The sequence below is a fragment of the Diadema antillarum genome, unplaced genomic scaffold, assembly GCF_040938485.1.
Source record: "Diadema antillarum isolate AM-2024a unplaced genomic scaffold, OU_Dant_1.0 scf00000030, whole genome shotgun sequence".
Lineage (NCBI taxonomy): Eukaryota > Metazoa > Echinodermata > Echinoidea > Diadematoida > Diadematidae > Diadema > Diadema antillarum.
The window spans coordinates 3357492-3379552 of NW_027270919.1; the positions used below are offsets into that span (position 1 = coordinate 3357492).

General features: G+C 40.5%; 1 protein-coding gene across 2 annotated transcripts; it reads left to right on the forward strand.

Moving 5' to 3' along the window:
• The first annotated feature begins 1689 nt into the window (after nt 1-1689).
• On the forward strand, nt 1690-21486 carry LOC139741077 (uncharacterized). Of its 2 annotated transcripts, none has more exons than XM_071651669.1 (4): nt 1690-1929; nt 13499-13632; nt 16760-16948; nt 20549-21486. In XM_071651669.1, exons 1-4 carry the CDS (start codon nt 1916-1918, stop codon nt 21361-21363), a joined length of 1152 nt encoding a protein of 383 aa, XP_071507770.1. In that variant the 5' UTR covers nt 1690-1915; the 3' UTR covers nt 21364-21486. The 2 variants fall into 2 exon arrangements, with proteins under 2 accessions (XP_071507770.1, XP_071507778.1); XM_071651677.1 differs by having other exon boundaries at nt 13505-13632.
• The last annotated feature ends 575 nt before the right edge of the window (nt 21487-22061 follow it).

The window sequence follows — 22061 nt, forward strand, 5'->3', positions numbered from 1 at the left end:
ACGTGGTGCACTGTCCTGGGGGTAATTTTCCTTTTGATAGTTATATAGGGGAGGGGGAGTTGTAAGCCTACTTATCCGGGGTAATCATCCATGGGAAGTTATCGGAGGGGGTAGTTATCGGGAGGAAGTTATCTGGGGTCTAGTTATCGGAGGAGGAGGTAGTTAACCTGGGGATAATTATCCTGGTGGTAATTATCTTGGGGGTAGTTATCCGGAGGGTAATTATCCGGGGGGTAATCATCCGGGGGTAATTATCCGGGGGGGGGGGGGGGGGTAGTTATCCGGGGGGTAGTTACCCAGGGGGTAGTTCTCCGGGGGGGTAGTTACCCAGGAGGTAGTTCTCCGGGGGTAGTTATCCAGAGGGTAGTTCTCCGGGGGGTAGTTACCCAGGGGGTAGTTATCCGAGGGGGAATTGCACTGGGGGGTGATTGCCCTAGGAGAGTAGTTGTCCGGGGGGTAGTTGTCCTAGGGGGTAATTACCCTGGAGGGTAATTGCCCTTGGAGGGTAGTTGTCCGGGGGTAGGCCTAGTTGCCCTAGGGGGGAATTTTCCTGGGGGGTAATAATCCGGGTGGTAGTTATCCGGGGGTGGTTTTCCAGGGGGTAGTGTTCCTAGACCCATTTTTTCTACTTGACGAGTTTGTGTGGTTAATCAGAACAGATCTCTATGATTTTACTTGTGCAAAATCTCATTAAGTTGTCACATGATGGTCACAAAAAGCAACAATTAGAGCACTTTTTCATGTTTGTATCTCGGCCTGAATATGTGCGGAAAATACTCCACCATGATAGGCAGTTTTCGACCAGACTCATGAAATAAAATGGGCGAAAAATGGGTGCACCTCACGAGACCGACACCCACGAGTCATACAGCCCACAAGTCATACAGACCATGAGTTATCCAGCTCAGGAGTCATACAACTCATCAACTAAGCCAACAAGGCCCACGAGACCGACACATTACGCACCGTGCAGAAAAGTGACGTCTTTTTATTTGTGAAATATCTACAGGTATAAAATATGGGCAACAATACTGTACTGCTTTTTAACTTTGATTTGTTGTTGTACAATGTAAGTACAACTGTATATTCAACAGTGTCTGCGATCATGCATTCTTGTTAAATTTGTAGAAAACAAAATCGTTCGTATTTTGAGATTTCCCCAGAGGTTCATGGTCTGCCTCTAGAAGGGAGGCAAGGACTAATGCAGTCAAAAGACATGGTTAGGCTCCTTGAGATAGAAATCGATGACCCGAGAAGGACTGGGCGGGATGTCAATATTAGTGAAGTCTTTTTTCGACACCCTCCAAACTTACGCTATTCACGAGGACAAATCATTTTTTTTTTGTTCTTCCCCCTTTTTTTCAGATAAAGGGGTTTCTTTAAAGTCTGCTTTTTTAATCAGTGCCAGGGCCGCACATTTTTACTTTTATTTCCTTACGTTGAAAAGAGAATGGAGCAGTCTATACACATGCTATGTAAAAATTTAGTACTGTCATACTTTTAGAGGTGTTTACTGAGAGACCCTACCACGGCCTCGTGGGATCACTAGGCCGACACCCACAAGTCATACTGTCCACGAGACCGACATCAATACACGTATGTAATAGGTTCATGAGTCCATGGACCTAATTCCATGATGGCAGCGATGGCCAGCCATAGTTTTCGGTGGTGCAAATGCGTACACGCAGTTCGAATAGAGGATTAGAAATCACACTTCGCTAGCGATTAGAATTAGAATCTGGGTTATCTTGTCATCAGAATTCATCTTTTTTACAACTACTGTCCGCCAGGATCTTAATTCGGAAGGAAATGACGTGGAATTATCGCTTAAACTTGATCACTGCAATCATTTGGCTGTAAAGTGCGCACAAAAATAAGGATTAATCGCTTTCAACGTAATCTTAGTCCCACCTACATGAAATACAGTTGGTGAGTAACTTTGTCATTGTATTCCATACAATTTGTATGTCATAGAGTAGAAGGCAACAATATGATATAGCCAGCAATAGTTCTCTCTTCTCTAACCATGCTTACTGGTTAGATAGAATCTAGAATGTTTTGTGACTAAATGTAATTCTTAGTTTTTTCATTTTAACGTTGAAATTTTAGTGTTTAAATTTAAATTTGATGATGACTACTGTCCTGACTGTGTAATCAAAGAGATACAGTACCTACAACAACTACATGTACATGTGTAGGGGCAAGCATGGTATTACCTAGACAGAAAGATCCGTCTGTCCGGAGGACTCTTTTATATTTTGCCATTTACGCTGTCCTCCGTAGACAGACGGAAGGTTGCAGTACCCATTGCTGTGTGGATGTTCTTAACCACTGTCTCTATGGAAAATTGGGTGAGGTACCCCGGTACCTCACCCTTCTCGATTGCGTCTAATTCACGGCCCTAGGTCGGCAAATTTAAGCTTGTATGGTGAAATTATTTTTTTAAGAATACGTTACACTCACCAGATTAATGAATAATCCAACATTTTAGGAGAATTTTCAACGTAAAACACAGCCTGTCGCGTCGTCACATCCAAACTGCAGAAACATACACTATGAATCTATTAGCCAATCGCATGCGAGGTAGTTTCTACGTATTTGTTTTACTAAAACAAGTACCTCGCATGTGATTGGCTTAGCAATTGTTACAGATTCAAAATGGCGACTTACTGCTCGCGAACGGCGATGTTGCGATATCGATAAAATTTCTGCATTATAACCGAGGTTATGTGAGTATTTCGATTGCACAATGTGAGAAATTTATCCCAAATATTGCTGCATAATGTGTCATGTCATGTCATACTTGTTTGAATGTAAAAAAGCTGTCTGAAATTTGGTTTATCGTAACGTTTGATCTGTGCGCGACTGCTCCACACAGGAGCCGCAATCATTGACTTCGGTCTGTATACGGAGGGGATCCGTGAAGCCAGACGCAGTCTCCGCGGAACATTCCCCGACGGACAGATACAGACCGATCTTTCGGTCAAGGTATTACCGGACGCATGGTATTACCGGACACGCACATTTTTGCGTACTAATGACATTCTGTACGCGCGAGACTTCGTAGATTAGCCTCACAAAACTTTGTGTGGACCGAAATCGCAAAAAACGCCACATAAAAATGTAAAAACACGAAAAAAATTCACATTTTACCTCAAATTTATAGTTGAGTGACCCGCACTTCTTCATAGTTAATATTTATGCATGTTTGAATCACATTTCATGACTGAAATTCTATGAAATCCCACTCACATACAGGAAAAATGCTGAAGATTCCAATAAAACCAAAAGTTCACTGATTGATATCGGAAATTTGTAGCTATCGTCTTCAAACGCGAACGATGCGGAATAGTTGTGCGCTTAGGGGCCCGCAGCTCATCACCCACGCGTGCAGCTCCTATAGACAAAGCACGTAAACTAGAAGTATAGAGTCTAACCAGTTGTCAATTTCTCACAAGGCTTTATTGTGTGAACTGTTCGAAATGTCCAAGACAGACATTTTACCGTAAAATACAAAATTTAAGCCTCATTTGCCGATTTTTTCTTTGTCATCCACTCGGTGAGAATGTGTACGGTGATTTGTGGGATGAATTATGACTCTGGTGCAAGGACTAGGTGCGAAAGACCTCGATTATTCGATTACGAAAATCGCGTCCGGTAATACAATGCGATGTAGCACCGCGCAAAATACAATTATTTTTAGAGGGGTATGTTTGAAGCATATTTTCTAAAAACTGAACGAAGAATTGACATAAGTTGGCTGAATTCGTAATTTCCAGGAGTCTGTGAATAAGTGGTGTTATTTTTAGCCGAAATTTCATCCACTGAGTACGGAAATCAAAGCCACGAAAAAAAGCGTCCGGTAATTGGATGTCCCACCCTACTAGAGTCTATAGTATAGAGTACGGTAAAAACGTAGTCGCCATACGTGTGCGTACAAATAGTGCATCCAAAATTGAAGAGGGAGCGCACACTCAGCTCCTGGCACTGGATCTAAGTCTACGTTCAAATCATATCTTCTCGTATCATATCTGGAATGATATGCTATTCTTTATTACACATTTTCATTTTCAGAATCACAATTTGGTTAATTGTTTTATATAGTTTCTAGGACTATGATGATATCATAATCATTTGAACCATTATTTGGTAGAGTCCAGACCTTTTTGTTGTTCGCAAAATAAACAGTGGGAACTTGGGTGTAGACTAGACAGTACTTGAGCATTAGGCTGCGTTCACATAGAAGTATACTATTCGGGGTATTCGGGGCTCGTTTTCGAGGGCACGCGAATAGCTTGAATCGAACGATAGGATTTCCTGACACCGATTCACATAAGAGGGCACTATTCGAAAGTACCGAATAGCTGCGAATAGTATAACAAAGTGGGAATCGAGCTTGTTCGATTTTCTTGCAGCGTATGCCGTCTCTCGTTTATGAAATAATGACAATTTTGGTCTGGATTTACCCTTTAGCAAAAATAAGCATGTAGACTGACATTCTGATGCAGTTTAGAAATTATTAATAAGATTTGCTGGGATACTGGGTACTGTAGGAGGAAGAAATCCTCACTGCATGGGATGGTGAGTTGACGGTGCGGGCGATGGTGTACTCGGTGCCCGAATAGCGAATACCGAATAACGAATAACGAATACTTCTATGTGAACGCAGCCTTATGACGATTGTTTCGCGTACATTCCCAACTCACGCCATAAAATCAAACAACATCAGCACCATTATGACGCTTGAACATGACAATTGTGATGTCACAATAAAACAACGCAAGGTCACTGTGCCGAATATTCAAGTCGAGCGCATTAAACATTGCGCTGCCATCTACTGATTAATAACTGTACAGGATCCGTGCAATGGCGGCTTCCACAACGTGAAATGGCAGCTCCCTCGCGTGGCTGCCTCCCCACTGGACTACACCCTCTTGTGGTATAATCTCTTTGGTAATAATACACTTTCCACATAATGACATAGTGAAGACGCACACGAAAACGATTTAGCCACACACTGCGCAGTCCTGGCATTTCTCTTCTTTTCTTTTCTTTTTTTTTTTTTGGTACTTGGGTAGTACATGCAAGGCATGGTATGTTACAGAAAGATCCGTCTGTCTGGAGGACTCTTTTATATTTTGCCATTATCGCTGTCCTCCGTAGAGGAGGGGATCCGTGAAGCCAGACGCAGTCTCCGCGGAACATTCCCCGACGAATAGATACAGACCGATCTTTCGGTCAAGGTACATTGTATGTTGAGGAGTTAAAGCCTTTCTGTGGTGTGAGGCTAGGCAGGTACCGCTGTCTCAAAGAGAGGATCATCCTGGTTGCCCTCTTTTGCACTCTCTCTGCTGTACACAGTTGGACTGTGAGCACCTCACTCAGGAAGGTCATTGATGTACAATACAAATAATGTTGAAGGTGAAGATGTTGAAGGAATACGCGGAAAGTGCAGTGCTACCAGCTCCATAATACTTAAATGGGTGCTGAGGATTACGCGGAAGACACAAAAGCTTGCACGTACCCCTTCCATATTCATTGGAGCGAATGCTGGAATTGCGGGAGCTACAAATTCCGACTCCATCAGTGTTCACGAGAGGTTCTGAGCGAATACAAGCATACCGGTACACAAATCCATTCCAGAATTTTATTGTACCCGGTATCCCCCGAACAGAGTTCGGAGGATACTATGGATTTGGCCTCGTCGCGCCGTGTCCGCGTCCGCCGCCGTCGCCACCGCAGAGATTTCCTTGTTAGCGCTCTACCATCTGCGTTTCTTTTCCGATCATCTTCAAATTTGGCATGAAGGTGTATTATGGTTAGACAAATACGCCTATTGTTTTTGGTGATGGCGCCCTCGCTTGTTCCGTCTTTATACATGAAAAGATAAATTCAATAGGGTCTGCTTGTGAGTGCTCTACTGGCTGCAGTTTTTCTTCCATCATCTTTAAATTTGGCATGAAGGTGTATTATGGTAGGATGAAGAGGCCTATTGTTTTTGGTGATGGCGCCCTCGCTTGTTCCATCTTTATACATGAAAAAGTAAATTCAATAGGGTCTGGCTTTTGAGTGCTCTACTGGCTGCAGTTCTTCTTCGATCATCTTCAAATTTGGCGTGAAGGTGTATTATGGTAAGATGAAGAGACCTTTTGTTTTTGGAGATGGCGCCCTCGCTTGTTACGTCTTTATACATGAAAAGATAAATTCAATAGGGTCTGCTTGTGAGCGCTCTACTGGCTGCAGTTCTTTATTTTTGATCATCTTCAAATTTGGCATGAAGGTGTATTATGATAAGACAAAGATGCCTATGGTTTTTGGTGATGGCGCCTCGCTTGTTCAGTCTTTATACATGAAAAGGTAAATCCAATAGGGTCTGCTTGTGAGCACTCTACTGGCTGCAGGTCTTCTTAGATCATCTTCAAATTTGGCATGAAGGTGTATGAGATAAGACGAAGATGGCTATTGTTGTCCCCGCCGAACGAGTTCAAGCAGGGGACTATGAAACAGGCTCCGTATTTGTGTGTGTCTGTGTGTCCGTCTGTCCGTCCGTCCGTTTGTGCGTCCGTGTGTGATCAAAATGTTCAATTTGCTACTTCTCTGTCATTTATGAGCCAATTTTGATTCTGTTTGCTTTATATGATAGCACTACATGGGAGCTCTGAAACTTCTACACAGAATTTCAGTTGTGACCTTTGACCTTGACCTTTGACCTATATTGTACATTTTGCTTCAAAATGCTACTCCTTCGCCATTTTTAACCCGATTGCGATTCCGTTTGCTTTATGTGATGGCACTAGGTGAGGGCTTCAAAACTTCTACACAGAATTTTGACCTTTGACTTCTTTGACCTTTGACCTTGATTTTTGACCTATATTGTACATTTTGCTACAAAATGCTACTCCTTTGCCATTTCTAACCCGATTTCGATTCCGTTTGCTTTATGTGATGGCACTAGGTGAGGGCTTCAAAACTTCTACACAGAATTTTGACCTTTGACCTTGATTTTTGTGGTGTGTATTGTACATTTTGCTACAAAATGCTACTCCTTCGCCATTTCTAACCCGATTTCGATTCCGTTTGCTTTATGTGATGGCTCTAGGTGAGGGCTTCAAAACTTCTACACAGAATTTTGACCTTTGACTTCTTTGACCTCTGACCTTGATTTTTGACCTATATTGTACATTGGCTACAAAATGCTACTCCTTCGCCATTTCTAACCCAATTTCACTTCCGTTTGCTTTATGTGATGGCACTAGGTGAGGGCTTCAAAACTATTACACAGAATTTTGACCTTTGACTTCTTTGACCTTTGACCTTGATTTTTTACCTATATATTGTACATTGGTTACGAAATGCTACTCCTTCACCATTTCTAACCCGATTTCCATTCCGTTTGCTTTATGTGATGGCACTAGGTGAGGGCTTCAAAACTTCTACACAGAATTTTGACCTTTGACCTTGATTTTTGACCTACATGTATATTGTACATTGGCTACAAAATGCTACTCCGCTATTTCTAACCCGATTTCAATTCCGTTTGCTTTTTAATATGTGATGGCACTAGGTGAGGGCTTCAAAACTATTACACAGAATTTAGACCTTTGACCTTGATTTTTGACCTAGATATATTGTACTATGGCTACAAAATGCTACTCCTTCGCCATTTAAACCCGATTTCGATTCCGTTTGCTTTATGTGATGGCACTAGGTTAGGGCTTCAAAACTTCTACACAGAATTTTGACCTTTGACTTCTTTGTTTGACCTTGATTTTGACCTGTATTGTACATTGGCTACAAAATGCTACTCCTTCGCCATTTCTAACCCGATTTCACTTCCGTTTGCTTTATGTGATGGCTTTTGACCTATAATTGTACATTGTATTTTTGTGGTCTGTATTGTACATTTTGCTACAAAATGCTACTCCTTCGCCATTTAAACCCGATTTCACTTCCGTTTGCTTTATGTGATGGCTTTTGACCTATAATTGTACATTGTATTTTTGTGGTCTGTATTGTACATTTTGCTACAAAATGCTACTCCTTCGCCATTTCTAACCCGATTTCGATTCCGTTTGCTTTATGTGATGGCTCTAGGTGAGGGCTTCAAAACTTCTACACAGAATTTTGACCTTTGACTTCTTTGACCTCTGACCTTGATTTTTGACCTATATTGTACATTGGCTACAAAATGCTACTCCTTCGCCATTTCTAACCCAATTTCACTTCCGTTTGCTTTATGTGATGGCACTAGGTGAGGGCTTCAAAACTATTACACAGAATTTTGACCTTTGACTTCTTTGACCTTTGACCTTGATTTTTTACCTATATATTGTACATTGGTTACGAAATGCTACTCCTTCACCATTTCTAACCCGATTTCGATTCCGTTTGCTTTATGTGATGGCACTAGGTGAGGGCTTCAAAACTTCTACACAGAATTTTGACCTTTGACCTTGATTTTTGACCTACATGTATATTGTACATTGGCTACAAAATGCTACTCCGCTATTTCTAACCCGATTTCAATTCCGTTTGCTTTTTAATATGTGATGGCACTAGGTGAGGGCTTCAAAACTATTACACAGAATTTAGACCTTTGACCTTGATTTTTGACCTAGATATATTGTACTATGGCTACAAAATGCTACTCCTTCGCCATTTAAACCCGATTTCGATTCCGTTTGCTTTATGTGATGGCACTAGGTTAGGGCTTCAAAACTTCTACACAGAATTTTGACCTTTGACTTCTTTGTTTGACCTTGATTTTGACCTGTATTGTACATTGGCTACAAAATGCTACTCCTTCGCCATTTCTAACCCGATTTCACTTCCGTTTGCTTTATGTGATGGCACTAGGTGAGGGCTTCAAAACTTGTACACAGAATTTTGACCTTTGACCTTGATTTTTGACCTATAATTGTACATTGGCTACAAAATGCTACTCCGCCATTTTTAACCCGATTTCAATTCCGTTTGCTTTATGTGATGGCACTAGGTTAGGGCTTCAAAACTTCTACACAGAATTTTGACCTTAGACTTCTGTGACCTTTGACCTTGATTTTTGACCTGTATTGTACATTGGCTACAAAATGCTACTCCTTTGCCATTTCTAACCCGATTTCACTTCCGTTTGCTTTATGTGATGGCACTAGGTGAGGGCTTCAAAACTATTACACAGAATTTTGACCTTTGACCTTGATTTTTGTGGTCTGTATTGTACATTTTGCTACAAAATGCTACTCCTTCGCCATTTCTAACCCGATTTCGATTCCGTTTGCTTTATGTGATGGCTCTAGGTGAGGGCTTCAAAACTTCTACACAGAATTTTGACCTTTGACTTCTTTGACCTCTGACCTTGATTTTTGACCTATATTGTACATTGGCTACAAAATGCTACTCCTTCGCCATTTCTAACCCAATTTCACTTCCGTTTGCTTTATGTGATGGCACTAGGTGAGGGCTTCAAAACTATTACACAGAATTTTGACCTTTGACTTCTTTGACCTTTGACCTTGATTTTTTACCTATATATTGTACATTGGTTACGAAATGCTACTCCTTCACCATTTCTAACCCGATTTCGATTCCGTTTGCTTTATGTGATGGCACTAGGTGAGGGCTTCAAAACTTCTACACAGAATTTTGACCTTTGACCTTGATTTTTGACCTACATGTATATTGTACATTGGCTACAAAATGCTACTCCGCTATTTCTAACCCGATTTCAATTCCGTTTGCTTTTTAATATGTGATGGCACTAGGTGAGGGCTTCAAAACTATTACACAGAATTTAGACCTTTGACCTTGATTTTTGACCTAGATATATTGTACTATGGCTACAAAATGCTACTCCTTCGCCATTTAAACCCGATTTCGATTCCGTTTGCTTTATGTGATGGCACTAGGTTAGGGCTTCAAAACTTCTACACAGAATTTTGACCTTTGACTTCTTTGTTTGACCTTGATTTTGACCTGTATTGTACATTGGCTACAAAATGCTACTCCTTCGCCATTTCTAACCCGATTTCACTTCCGTTTGCTTTATGTGATGGCACTAGGTGAGGGCTTCAAAACTTGTACACAGAATTTTGACCTTTGACCTTGATTTTTGACCTATAATTGTACATTGGCTACAAAATGCTACTCCGCCATTTTTAACCCGATTTCAATTCCGTTTGCTTTATGTGATGGCACTAGGTTAGGGCTTCAAAACTTCTACACAGAATTTTGACCTTAGACTTCTGTGACCTTTGACCTTGATTTTTGACCTGTATTGTACATTGGCTACAAAATGCTACTCCTTTGCCATTTCTAACCCGATTTCACTTCCGTTTGCTTTATGTGATGGCACTAGGTGAGGGCTTCAAAACTATTACACAGAATTTTGACCTTTGACCTTGATTTTTGTGGTCTGTATTGTACATTTTGCTACAAAATGCTACTCCTTCGCCATTTCTAACCCGATTTCGATTCCGTTTGCTTTATGTGATGGCTCTAGGTGAGGGCTTCAAAACTTCTACACAGAATTTTGACCTTTGACTTCTTTGACCTCTGACCTTGATTTTTGACCTATATTGTACATTGGCTACAAAATGCTACTCCTTCGCCATTTCTAACCCAATTTCACTTCCGTTTGCTTTATGTGATGGCACTAGGTGAGGGCTTCAAAACTATTACACAGAATTTTGACCTTTGACTTCTTTGACCTTTGACCTTGATTTTTTACCTATATATTGTACATTGGTTACGAAATGCTACTCCTTCACCATTTCTAACCCGATTTCCATTCCGTTTGCTTTATGTGATGGCACTAGGTGAGGGCTTCAAAACTTCTACACAGAATTTTGACCTTTGACCTTGATTTTTGACCTACATGTATATTGTACATTGGCTACAAAATGCTACTCCGCTATTTCTAACCCGATTTCAATTCCGTTTGCTTTTTAATATGTGATGGCACTAGGTGAGGGCTTCAAAACTATTACACAGAATTTAGACCTTTGACCTTGATTTTTGACCTAGATATATTGTACTATGGCTACAAAATGCTACTCCTTCGCCATTTAAACCCGATTTCGATTCCGTTTGCTTTATGTGATGGCACTAGGTTAGGGCTTCAAAACTTCTACACAGAATTTTGACCTTTGACTTCTTTGTTTGACCTTGATTTTGACCTGTATTGTACATTGGCTACAAAATGCTACTCCTTCGCCATTTCTAACCCGATTTCACTTCCGTTTGCTTTATGTGATGGCACTAGGTGAGGGCTTCAAAACTTGTACACAGAATTTTGACCTTTGACCTTGATTTTTGACCTATAATTGTACATTGGCTACAAAATGCTACTCCGCCATTTTTAACCCGATTTCAATTCCGTTTGCTTTATGTGATGGCACTAGGTTAGGGCTTCAAAACTTCTACACAGAATTTTGACCTTAGACTTCTGTGACCTTTGACCTTGATTTTTGACCTGTATTGTACATTGGCTACAAAATGCTACTCCTTTGCCATTTCTAACCCGATTTCACTTCCGTTTGCTTTATGTGATGGCACTAGGTGAGGGCTTCAAAACTTCTACACAGAATTTTGACCTTTGACTTCTTTGACCTTTGACCTTGAGTTTTTACCTGTAGTGTACATTTTGCTACTACTTCCGGCGGGGACATATATTTCGCACTGCCTAATTTCTACTTTTCCTTGTTGGTGTGGGCGGAGACATTGTTGCCATTGTAACAAGAATTTTTGTGGAAATACGATGTAGAAGAGATTTTCTTGTTAGCGCTCTATTGGCTGCATTTCTTCTCTCCAATCATCTTCAAATTTGGCATGAAGGTCTATTATGGTATTAAAAGCAAGGCCGCCTATTTTTGGTGTGGGCAGAGACATTGTTGCCATGGTAACAAGAATTTTTGTGGATATAGCAGAGATTTCCTTGTGAGCACTCTACTGGCTGCATTTCTTCTATATATGATCATCTTCAAATTTGACAGAGCACTGCAGAGTTACACCGCTGCATCATATTATTGTCATGAAATTTGGTACCCAGAGGCAAAATGTGGACAGGATTATTGTTGCCACGATAACTGTATTTTATAAAATTTATGAAATTTCTGTGTGAGCTCTATATATTGCGATGATGTATGATGCTGTGGGTTCGGGGGATGTGCTCAGCTGCGCGACCCGCCGAGCACCAATCTCTAGTTTTCTGTTATATTGGTCCTACATGGTCACATTTTTTTTTCGGGATTGTGGTTTTACTGGAAATTTTATACATGGCACGTATCAAAGTGTGACAAAGACCTCAAATTTTCGAATTGGTTAATATGTATATGAAACTGGTAGCTGTTTGTGTACTGTGAACAGCCAATAAACAGTACATTCACAAATACTCTAATATTTCTTTGGTAACATGTTCATTCACAACTACCCCATAAATGTTTCATGTGTAACAGGCAGAGTAGTAAGCACAAAAGCCACGCAGCCCAAGCCATTCAGAACTACAGTGTATACTTTGCCAGGCGAGGGACATGCACCTGTAAATCAACAGGAAGGACCACAACTGATTACGGGATTATGTCCGGTTACCTGCCCGACAGGGCGCACGCTGTCATTATTGTTTGCTCCAACTATTGCACTGAAGTCTGCATCTCTTTAATAGAACAATAATGCCCTGAGTTATAATATCGATTATGGTCTGAATTTTGCACTTGGGCAATGAACAACTTCATTATGTCATCACCAGCCAGTCAGCTTTGAGCAGTTGCTAGGGGCGAAACTTAGGAAATTTACTGAACATACATAGTAGCCCTTGCTCAAGCTGTTTAGCAAAAATTGGGAAGCCGAAAAAAAAAATCCTTACAAATAATTATTTCCCTCTTTTCTGGTAAGCATGATGTATTGAAATTTTAGCTCACGATAGATAAAACCATATGATTTCCAATCAGCCTAAAAGTTGAATTTTCAATTTTTTTATTGGCACCTCGACTAAAGTCTAATTATTCTAATTTGGATGCCAGCAACGTGCGGCTGATTTTCAAGTGACAGGTCACATATTCTATCATAAGACTGACACCAGCTTTGAACACTGTCAATAGCACTTAGTGTATTCTTTCAAAAGTGATTTGGTTAGAAGTGAAGTGTGTACAGGGTTAATAAAAAACATGAAAAGATACCTAATCAGAATATTCTACTGAAAATGTTGTACTTAAAACAGCTAAAAATGTCATCTCCCATTTGTTTACGTTCCCAGGAAATTGAAGAATATAGAATAACTCTCAGCCTGTCAAAAAGTTGTATCAAAGAGTCTAGACTACTATGTCGATCTATTTCACCATTTATAGTCCTCACACGAAATGGGAGTGTGCAGCTTTTTGTTGGTTTTGTGATGTGTGTCACATGCGGTCTCATGTCCTGTACAAATGTACATTTGTAAATAAGAACCTCTCATTCATCTCATGTGATCACAGATTCAGTCCCTTTGCTTGTCTTTTTTTTCCAGTTGCAGACTCCCTTCCAGTATACAACAGATGGACATGGCAGTCTCATGGATTAAGATGGAGGAAGAAGATGATGAAAATGAAGCAGCAAAATATGCATCCCTGTGGAAGGTGATGGAAGACATCACTGAAGCAGGTACAGTGTGCATGTAAAATGATTTCTGTCATACTGACGCAGTTCTTGTCAAAGTATTGTTGTAGCAATAAGAATGCAGAATGTATGATAAAATATAGGGCCAAGAAAAAAATGTTTGGCATATCCCGACAGACCCTAAAATATGTGACCCGCTGCAACAAAAGGATTCGAAAGTCGGGGAGGAAAATTTTCTGAAAATGACATGACATTATTCCCTTACTCTTCCTCTTTTAAATGAACTCAGGAAAAAACAACAGTTTCGAAACATTCGCTAGGTAAAAACCTCTGGCACGTTAGGGGTTTTGGGCCTGTCACATTAAAGGACAAGTTCACCTTCATAAACATAAGGATTGGGAGAATGTAGCAATATTAGTAGAACACATCAGTGAAAGTTTGAGGAAAATTGGACAATCCGTTCAAAAGTTATGAATTTTTAAAGTTTTTGTGCAGTAACTGCTGGATGAGAAGACTACTGCAGTGTATGAATAACTTAGATGTCACATGCGTACAACAATATGTGACCCGCGACAACGGTTTCAGGCAAAAGTCGCAAGAGCAAATTCACTCCTAGGCGGGGTACAAAGATCTTTACCATTATTTTTGTCGATTTGGGTTTTTTGCAGAAATCGAATCTTTGATATGTTTTCTACATCTACACTAAATTTCATAGCATAAGACTATGTTTTTCCTATCGAAAATGGAATTTTAAGCACCCTATGTTGGATCGCACTCGTCAGTTTCGAGCTTCTTTCGAACGCCGCGCCAATATCCCCAGCGTTGCTACGGCGCAGGGTCTCGCATGCGATTGGCTGGTGCGTCGCACACATTTACATAATTCGGCCTTCGGAGACACCAGTTGCAGCGTTTTGGGAATGCTTTGTCCACGCGCAACGCGTGCATGATTACATGCTCCATTGTTCTTGTTATAGTGGTTTATACGCTCGCTCTGTAGTGCGTGCTCTTCGTTTGGCTTTCTATCCAAACTATTCTACCGCATTGTTCGACAACGGAAGTGAAACAAAAATCATGTAGCACGACATAATCGTGTGAAAAGGAAACAAATAGTCTACTTCTACATGTAGTAAGAATTATGACAGCAGACTGACTCAAGGGAAGGATGATGAGAGGAAAGGAGAGGTCACATGTAACCAGTTATATTCAAATACTACACATCAAGATCGCACCAAACGAGTCGTACGTGTTTGTTTGTTTGTTTGTTTTGATATAATGAACACCACCGAACAAGGCAACATATGCACGGCTTGTAAAAGCCAAAACAAACAGGAATCATGACCCTTGCCAGCACTGGCATTTTTCTGCCTTCAAAAGGGTCGTCAATGATAAAGTCAAATCAACAACAATGAAAACGCGATTTGTAAATGTGTGGATTCGCCACCAGCTCCCGTTTACATGCACATGGTCATGGCGTGTGGATGCCATTGCGTCATGCGTATAGCATACACAATGTACACAATACGTGCAATTATCGTATCCGCCATCTTGAAAGACGTACTGGTAAAACAAACTCGAGCGAACCGCATTGTTTTTCGGCTCCATACGCTGAGCTACTAGGAAGGGTGCCCGGGAAGCGTGTTTTTCTTAGACGGCACAGATTGGGGAAACTAAAAATCTATCGGGGACCCTATCCCTAAACCTAACCCTAATCCTAATCCTAACCCTAACCATCAAACCCTAACCCTAACCCTAACCCTAACCCTAACCCCAACCCTAACCCTAACCCTAACCATAACCATAACCAAAAACCCTAACCCAACGTTTTTCCCATAGGTTTAACACGCGCCATGCCCCAATCTGTGCCGTCTTAAAAAAAAAACGCGCCCGGGAAATTTGACTCTCTTAGTGAGCCAATCAGAAGGCGATGTGGTTGCTAGAGGCGGAGCTTAACATCGATTGGCACCATCGTACGGATGGGTGATTCTCACCTCGCATCTCCGCTCGGACATTGTCTTTGAGTAAGAGGTGAAACTTCAAAGCCCGTTTTCTCGCAATTTTGTCAGGCGAACAACTTAAAAAGTGCATTTTATCTCGCTTTCCATGCCAACTTATGGTGCCGAAGAATACAAGTGTTTTATATCAATGCAAAGCTGAGGAAATGGGCAATGTGATTCAGTGAAAACATGAATTTTCAAAATGCCCGACTTTTGCCTGAAACCGTTGTCGCGGGTCACATATAGGGAAAATATAAAGAGAATTTCACAAAATTCCATTTTTTGAAAAAAGTACATATTCCCCTGACTCGTTACCGACAAATGTTATGGGTAATATTATCCCCCCTGCCTTTAGAAAGAGGCAAGTCAAGTGCTCTTTTATTATGCGAAAAAAGTGAAAATATGTTGAATTTTCTTTTACATTTTCTTTATGCTGTTGTACGCATATGACTCACAAGCTGTAGTAGTCTCCTCATCCAGCGGTTCCAACCCAAAAATTTTAAAAATTCATAACTTTTGCATCGATTGTCCAATTCTCCTCGAACTTTCACTGATGTGTTCTACTAATATTGTTGCATTCTCTCAATCCTTATGTTTATGAAGGTGAACTTGTCCTTTAAGAGATAATTTCAGTTTAATCTTATAATCCCTTCATTGTTGTTACTCAGGTGGTTTACTTCCTGTTTTTTTGTCCCATTCATCGCACAGCCAGCACTGTTTAGTAAAGATTAAGCGCTTGAATAGACACTGTACTTCAGAGCCTCTTTTCTCAGTTCACACTTTTCCTGAGTTTGTGCTTTCTTTCCAATATCTAGATAGGTTAGGAGAGTCCATTTGATTTGAGTTATACACCATTTTAAAGCTTAAAGTTTGCTCTTTCAGAATATGGTCTCAACTAAAAATTCATGTCTGGCGACTTTTTGTTTGTTTTGTGGTGTAGGGTCACCATGGTGCCAGTAACTTCTAATTTGAGATGCTCAAATTTAAAGTTGTAGTACACTGTATAATTGATGGTAAGTGAAGCATTTATTGCCAAGGACATTTCACCTTTTCACTCCCTAAAAGAGTCTTCCATTTTACTGAAATGAATGGACTTTATGATGAACATCTTCATGAATGGTGCCAGTACCTTCTAATTCTATGCAATATGTATGTCTTTCAATGCTCCGTTGCTGAAGAGTATGATGCCAACCCATGTTCAACTTCATCCATTCCAAAACTGAAGAAGGAAAGAAAAGTTGTGGTCAGGACTTACAAGCTACCTCTGTGTGAGGAGTGTGGAGAAGCATTCACAAGCAATGAAGATTTTAGACAGCACCTAACAAGACATGGATCCAGACACACCCAAGAGAGCCCCGCCCCACCAGGTAATGATGGTGATAGGAATGTAACCAATATGCATTATTCTCAAACCATAAAAGTGGCATTTGATGATGAAGTGGTTCTGGTCCAAAGGTAGCAACTTGCAACTTACCAAGCTGATGGTTTGACAGTCTTTGTTGGACTGGTAGATTAGATGCCACTGAGACAATTGTCAAGGTTCAAACAAACACTATTTATTGAGAGGAGGCTGGTCACAATGTGGTATAGACTGGTTTCCAGACCCTTTGCCAACTGGACTCCGTGGCGACAAAGTCGGCGCCCCGCGGCGGTGTCGCCGCCTTTGCAGTATAAGGCAAATTCCTCTGCAGGACAAAACCACCTGAAGCTATACTAGTTTTTGATGTTGAGAGCATCGATATCCTGAATAGCAAAATAGTATGGAAAGAGGGTCTGGAAGCCAGACTAAATTTGATACCACATTAAGCACAGTTTGTGTTTACAGTGAGAAGAGGCCGGGCTCCGCCGCAGCTCAGCCATGGCCAAGACTACCTCTGGAGCTTGGCCAAATGCATGGCCAATTTTGGTACGGCAAGGAACGGCTGAGCCTGGCCTATTTACTCAATGTAAATCGAGGTCTAAGTTAATCCACAATGCATTGAATTAAAGGCCTAGTTGCATGCTTGAAAATGAAACTTTGTGTTTTTTTTGTGTATAAGCAGAAAAAGAAATAAACTGTATGAGCTGGTACTGTTGCGAATTTCGCGAATCACAGTTGGATCGCGAATTTAACAACACATGAAAATGCCTCCTTGTGCCCTGTAAATAGAGCATTGAAGGATGTGTACAGTTCTGGTCGAGGTCAGGATTTAGCTTTTAACGTTTTGCGAGATATTCAGAAACCACTCTATGAGATCTCAAAGAGCATGCATGCAATTCTAAACTATGTAAATATTGGAAAGAAAGCACACACTCTGGAAAAAGGGTGAAGCGAGAAAAGAGGCTCTGAAGTACAGGGTCTCTTCAAGCGCTTAATCTTCACCAAACCATACTAGCTGTGCAATGAACAGGACAAAACACAGGGTGTAAACGACTGGAGCAACAACAATGAAGAGAGTATCAGATTAGGCTAAAATTGTGTGCTCTACCAACACATTCTGTTTATGTTTAATGCCAACTTTCAAAGCATTGACTTTAGCCCTTCAAATGTCAGTAGACTTGAAAGTGAAGAGTGTGCAAAGGGCTTTCAAGAAATGAAAAGGGTCTCTTTGCAGACATACCTGCTCTCACATTATATTCTACAAAAAACAAAAACAAAAACAGAGTTGTAGAGAAACTGCTGATTAGTGAAAATGCACTTTCCCATTCATTTTAGGATCCTGACTTCAAAAATAATGTAGAAGAAGGGTAGTTCTTTCAGAAAATTTGAAAACCCAATATCGACTTTGTTGACCCATTTCACCTTTATTGAGTCCTGACTTAAAATCAAGGGGTGCGACTTTTTATTAGCTCACCTGAGCTGAAGACTTAAGCGAGCTATTGCGATTGCTCTTCGTCCAGTGTCTGTCATCCGTGTTGCGTAAAATTTTTACATCTTCATCTTCTTGTTGAGAACCCCTTGACCGATTTTCACCAAACTTGTCAGGTAGCATCCCTAGGGGAATAGGATCTCAATTTCTTCAAGTGGGCACCATACCTCACTCGAGGGGCACAAGAGGGGCCCATCTCCCAAAACTTAGGGAATCTTTAAAAATCTCTCTAGAACCAGAAGTGATAGAGCTGACTTAATACTATGAGATAGTCGGCCTACATTGATGACTGTAGTTTCAAGTTTGTTCATGGAGGAATCAGGGATGCCCCCCCCCCCCCCCCCCCCTTGGGACCCAGGGCAGGGAGGGGAGTGGGGAGGAGTCCTAATGGGGCTCAAATTGTACATTTTCATCTTTTTCTTGAAAATGTAATGATGAATATTCACCAAAGTTCCCAGGAAGTATGCCTGGGGGGACAGAATCTCAATTCCATCAAATGGGCACCATGCCCCACCTGGGGGCCTTAAGGTTCCCTATCTACCCCCCCCCCCCCCCCCCCAGTTTGGTTTTTCACCAAATTTGGCAGATAGCATTCCTATGGGGATAGGATCTCAAAGTGTTTGAATGGGCACCATGCTTTCCCTGAGACCCTGTAGAGTCCAGAACCTCCTAAATTGAGGAATATATCAATAATATTCTTCTCTAGAATCAAAGTGATATTGCTTTTATTAGGTCTTTTTTCCCCCCACAAACAGCATAATCCAACATACTATAAAGTACAGGGTACTTGGCAGGCATTTTTACCAGTGTGAAGAAATATACGCAAATGGACACAGCTCTGAAAGCTACCCCTCACATGTTTCCAATGTTCTCAGGTAAGAATCTGCAAGAATGCATGGAAGGTGAACTTGCGATACTCAGGTGAGCACGAGACCCCCAAGTCTCTTGTTCGTTTTGTGACGCACGGTCACTATATACAGTTGTACACTCAACAAAAAAAGTAAGTTCCCCCCTAGCATTTTTGGACATATCTCAAAAAGTATTTTACCGATTTTCATAATTCAAACAGAAATGGATAAGGAATTTTATTACATGAGTGGTAAATCATTGCCACCAGATATCATTATTGGTGTGAAAAAAATGCATTTTATGTCAAAATGCATGGAAACAAAAGTTGCACTTCAGTGATTTGCAATGACTTTTACACAAATAATCAAACAATCACTCATGATTCTGAACATTTAAGCATGGGTTATTGCATATTTCTCTATCTCTTTCTTTCGTGAGCATACAGTAAAGCATTTGATAATTGATATGTCCACCATCCGCTTCAATTTCTTCCTCATACTGTTAACTAAAGTTTGTACTTGGCGCTGCTCAATGTTGGCCCATGCTCTCTGCAAGATGCGCTGAAATTCTTGCAGTGGAGTGTCATCTTTCACCTTCTTGCTCGCTTTCCGCTTAATGATATCCCAAAGATTCTCTACTGGATTACAGTCAGGTGATCTTGCAGGCCACTCCATACGTTCGATGCCATTTCCATTAACAAACTGATCTACAACTTGAGCGCATGATGCAAAATAGCCATAGGCACATTAATGTGATCAACCCAAATTGCAATTACAAATCACATGGCTTCTACCAAACATTTTCATATTGAAAAGGCCTATTGTTTAAAAAGTATGCATAACATCTGTTGAATAAGGAAGCACAAATTTTCCATGAAGAAATTCCTGAGTGTTAGACTATTACACAATTTAAAAAGGTCATTTGCTAACTTACATAGGAAATGTACACAATATGCCTCATATAGCCTGAAGTGCAACTTTTTTTCCATGTATTTTGACATAAAATTCGTTTTTTTTACACCAATAATGACATCTGATGGCAATGATATGCCACTCATGTTACTATGAGTAATGAAATTTCCTATCCAATCCCGTTTGAATTATGAAAATCCGTAAAATACTTTTTGAAATATATCCAAAAATGTTAGGGGGGAACTTACTATTTTTGCTGAGTGTATATTACGGTATATGATTATATATATACACTCAAATACTTTGTGTGATATCTGTGACAAATGTTGTCTATAATTGTTTGACTCCTTTGAAATAGATGATGCTCTGGACACTGGAGTCCAAGGTGGAGCTGATGCTGAGAAAAGTTTGGCATCAGAGGCATCCAGTCACATGCAGTCTGGACCGGGGAAACTTAGACCACTGGCCAAGGTCCTGAGTGTGTGTGCCAAAACAGACACTTCTGTGGAATGCAACTCTGGGTCTCATGGGAATGTGCCTTTGACCCATAGTGAAGAGTGTCGTATTTGTGGAGGCCATTTTGCCAATCTTGCAAGACACATGCAGCTACATGAGGGGCAAAAAAAATGGCAGTGCAAGTTGTGTTCAAAAGACTTCTGGACAAAGTCGGGCCTGAACAAGCATGCGAGAATAGTGCATCCTGAAGAAGTACAACTACATTGTGGGCAATCCATTTACAAGTATGGAATGTGCGTCAACGAATGGAATCTTAACAAGCACAAGAAACTGCATTCACAAGAAACCCTTGCCTGGAGAAATGTGTTGAATTGTGAGTGCAGTTCCAGGTGCTTTCCACATGGCTGGAATCTGGAAACACACAGGAAGAGCCAAGTTCTCAAACAAGATTATGTACACACTCCTAGAAAAGGTGAAGTACAGAATGGTGTACCAGAGCAGTTTCCAAAACCCTTCGTCTGCCACATTTGCCGGAAGTCATGTGGAACACCTCATAGACTCAAGAAACACATGCTCATCCACAGTGAAGAAGCGCATGCCGAATCATGCCTACTACATGTATCATTCCCCCTACCCTCTGGCAGAGGCAAGTCAAGTGTTTTTTTTCATTACCGTAAACCGGGGTGGCTTTGGACAAATTTGAACTATTTCTATTGATATCTTCATTAAGAACAAAGGAATTCTGGGGTTAATGTGGGGGTTAACAAGTACTAATAAAGAGGATATCATGCCATATAGAGACTTCTTCAGTTTATTCTATTTCATGTTAATTTTTTTTGGTTAAAGTTTGTCCAAAGTGCCCCCTGGGTTCGGGGCAACTTTGGACAACCATATAAACCATGTCAATATACCCTACAGGATTGTTGTTAGTCCAAGGATTAACTCTCTAAGGGGGGAGTTTAGACTACTAACAAGTTTTTTTAAAAGTTATAACAACTTTAACATGTATAAATGTTTCATAACAAGTTTTGAAAAAAGTTTTAACACAATGTTGAAATATTTCATAACAACCAGCAAGTATACAAAATACACAAGAATGATTTATACATTGTGTATGGTAGTTTTTACAAGCAAAATTCTGCAGTAATGAACATGTGAAGAATTTAACTTTAAAGAGGCATTCACAGATATTTGGTTGCACAATTTTTCACAATTTTTTCAAGATACTAGTAATAGAATTACTGGTACCCCTACATTTGAAAATCTGAATTTTCAATAGACCTAAATATTCATAATAGTTTAGAACAAAAATGAAAAAGGATGCTACTTAAACAAGGCACTGCATGAATTTTCTTGCAATTAGGATAGTCAGCAAGTTTGATCACATGGATAAGTGAGGTATTGTACATGTACTA

Coding starts and splice junctions, on each gene's coding strand:
- LOC139741077 (XM_071651669.1), top strand. Junction 13,633..16,759: donor GGAAGACATCACTGAAGCAG/GTACAGTGTGCA, acceptor CCGTTGCTGAAG/AGTATGATGCCAACCCATGT. Junction 16,949..20,548: donor AGAGAGCCCCGCCCCACCAG/GTAATGATGGTG, acceptor CCTTTGAAATAG/ATGATGCTCTGGACACTGGA.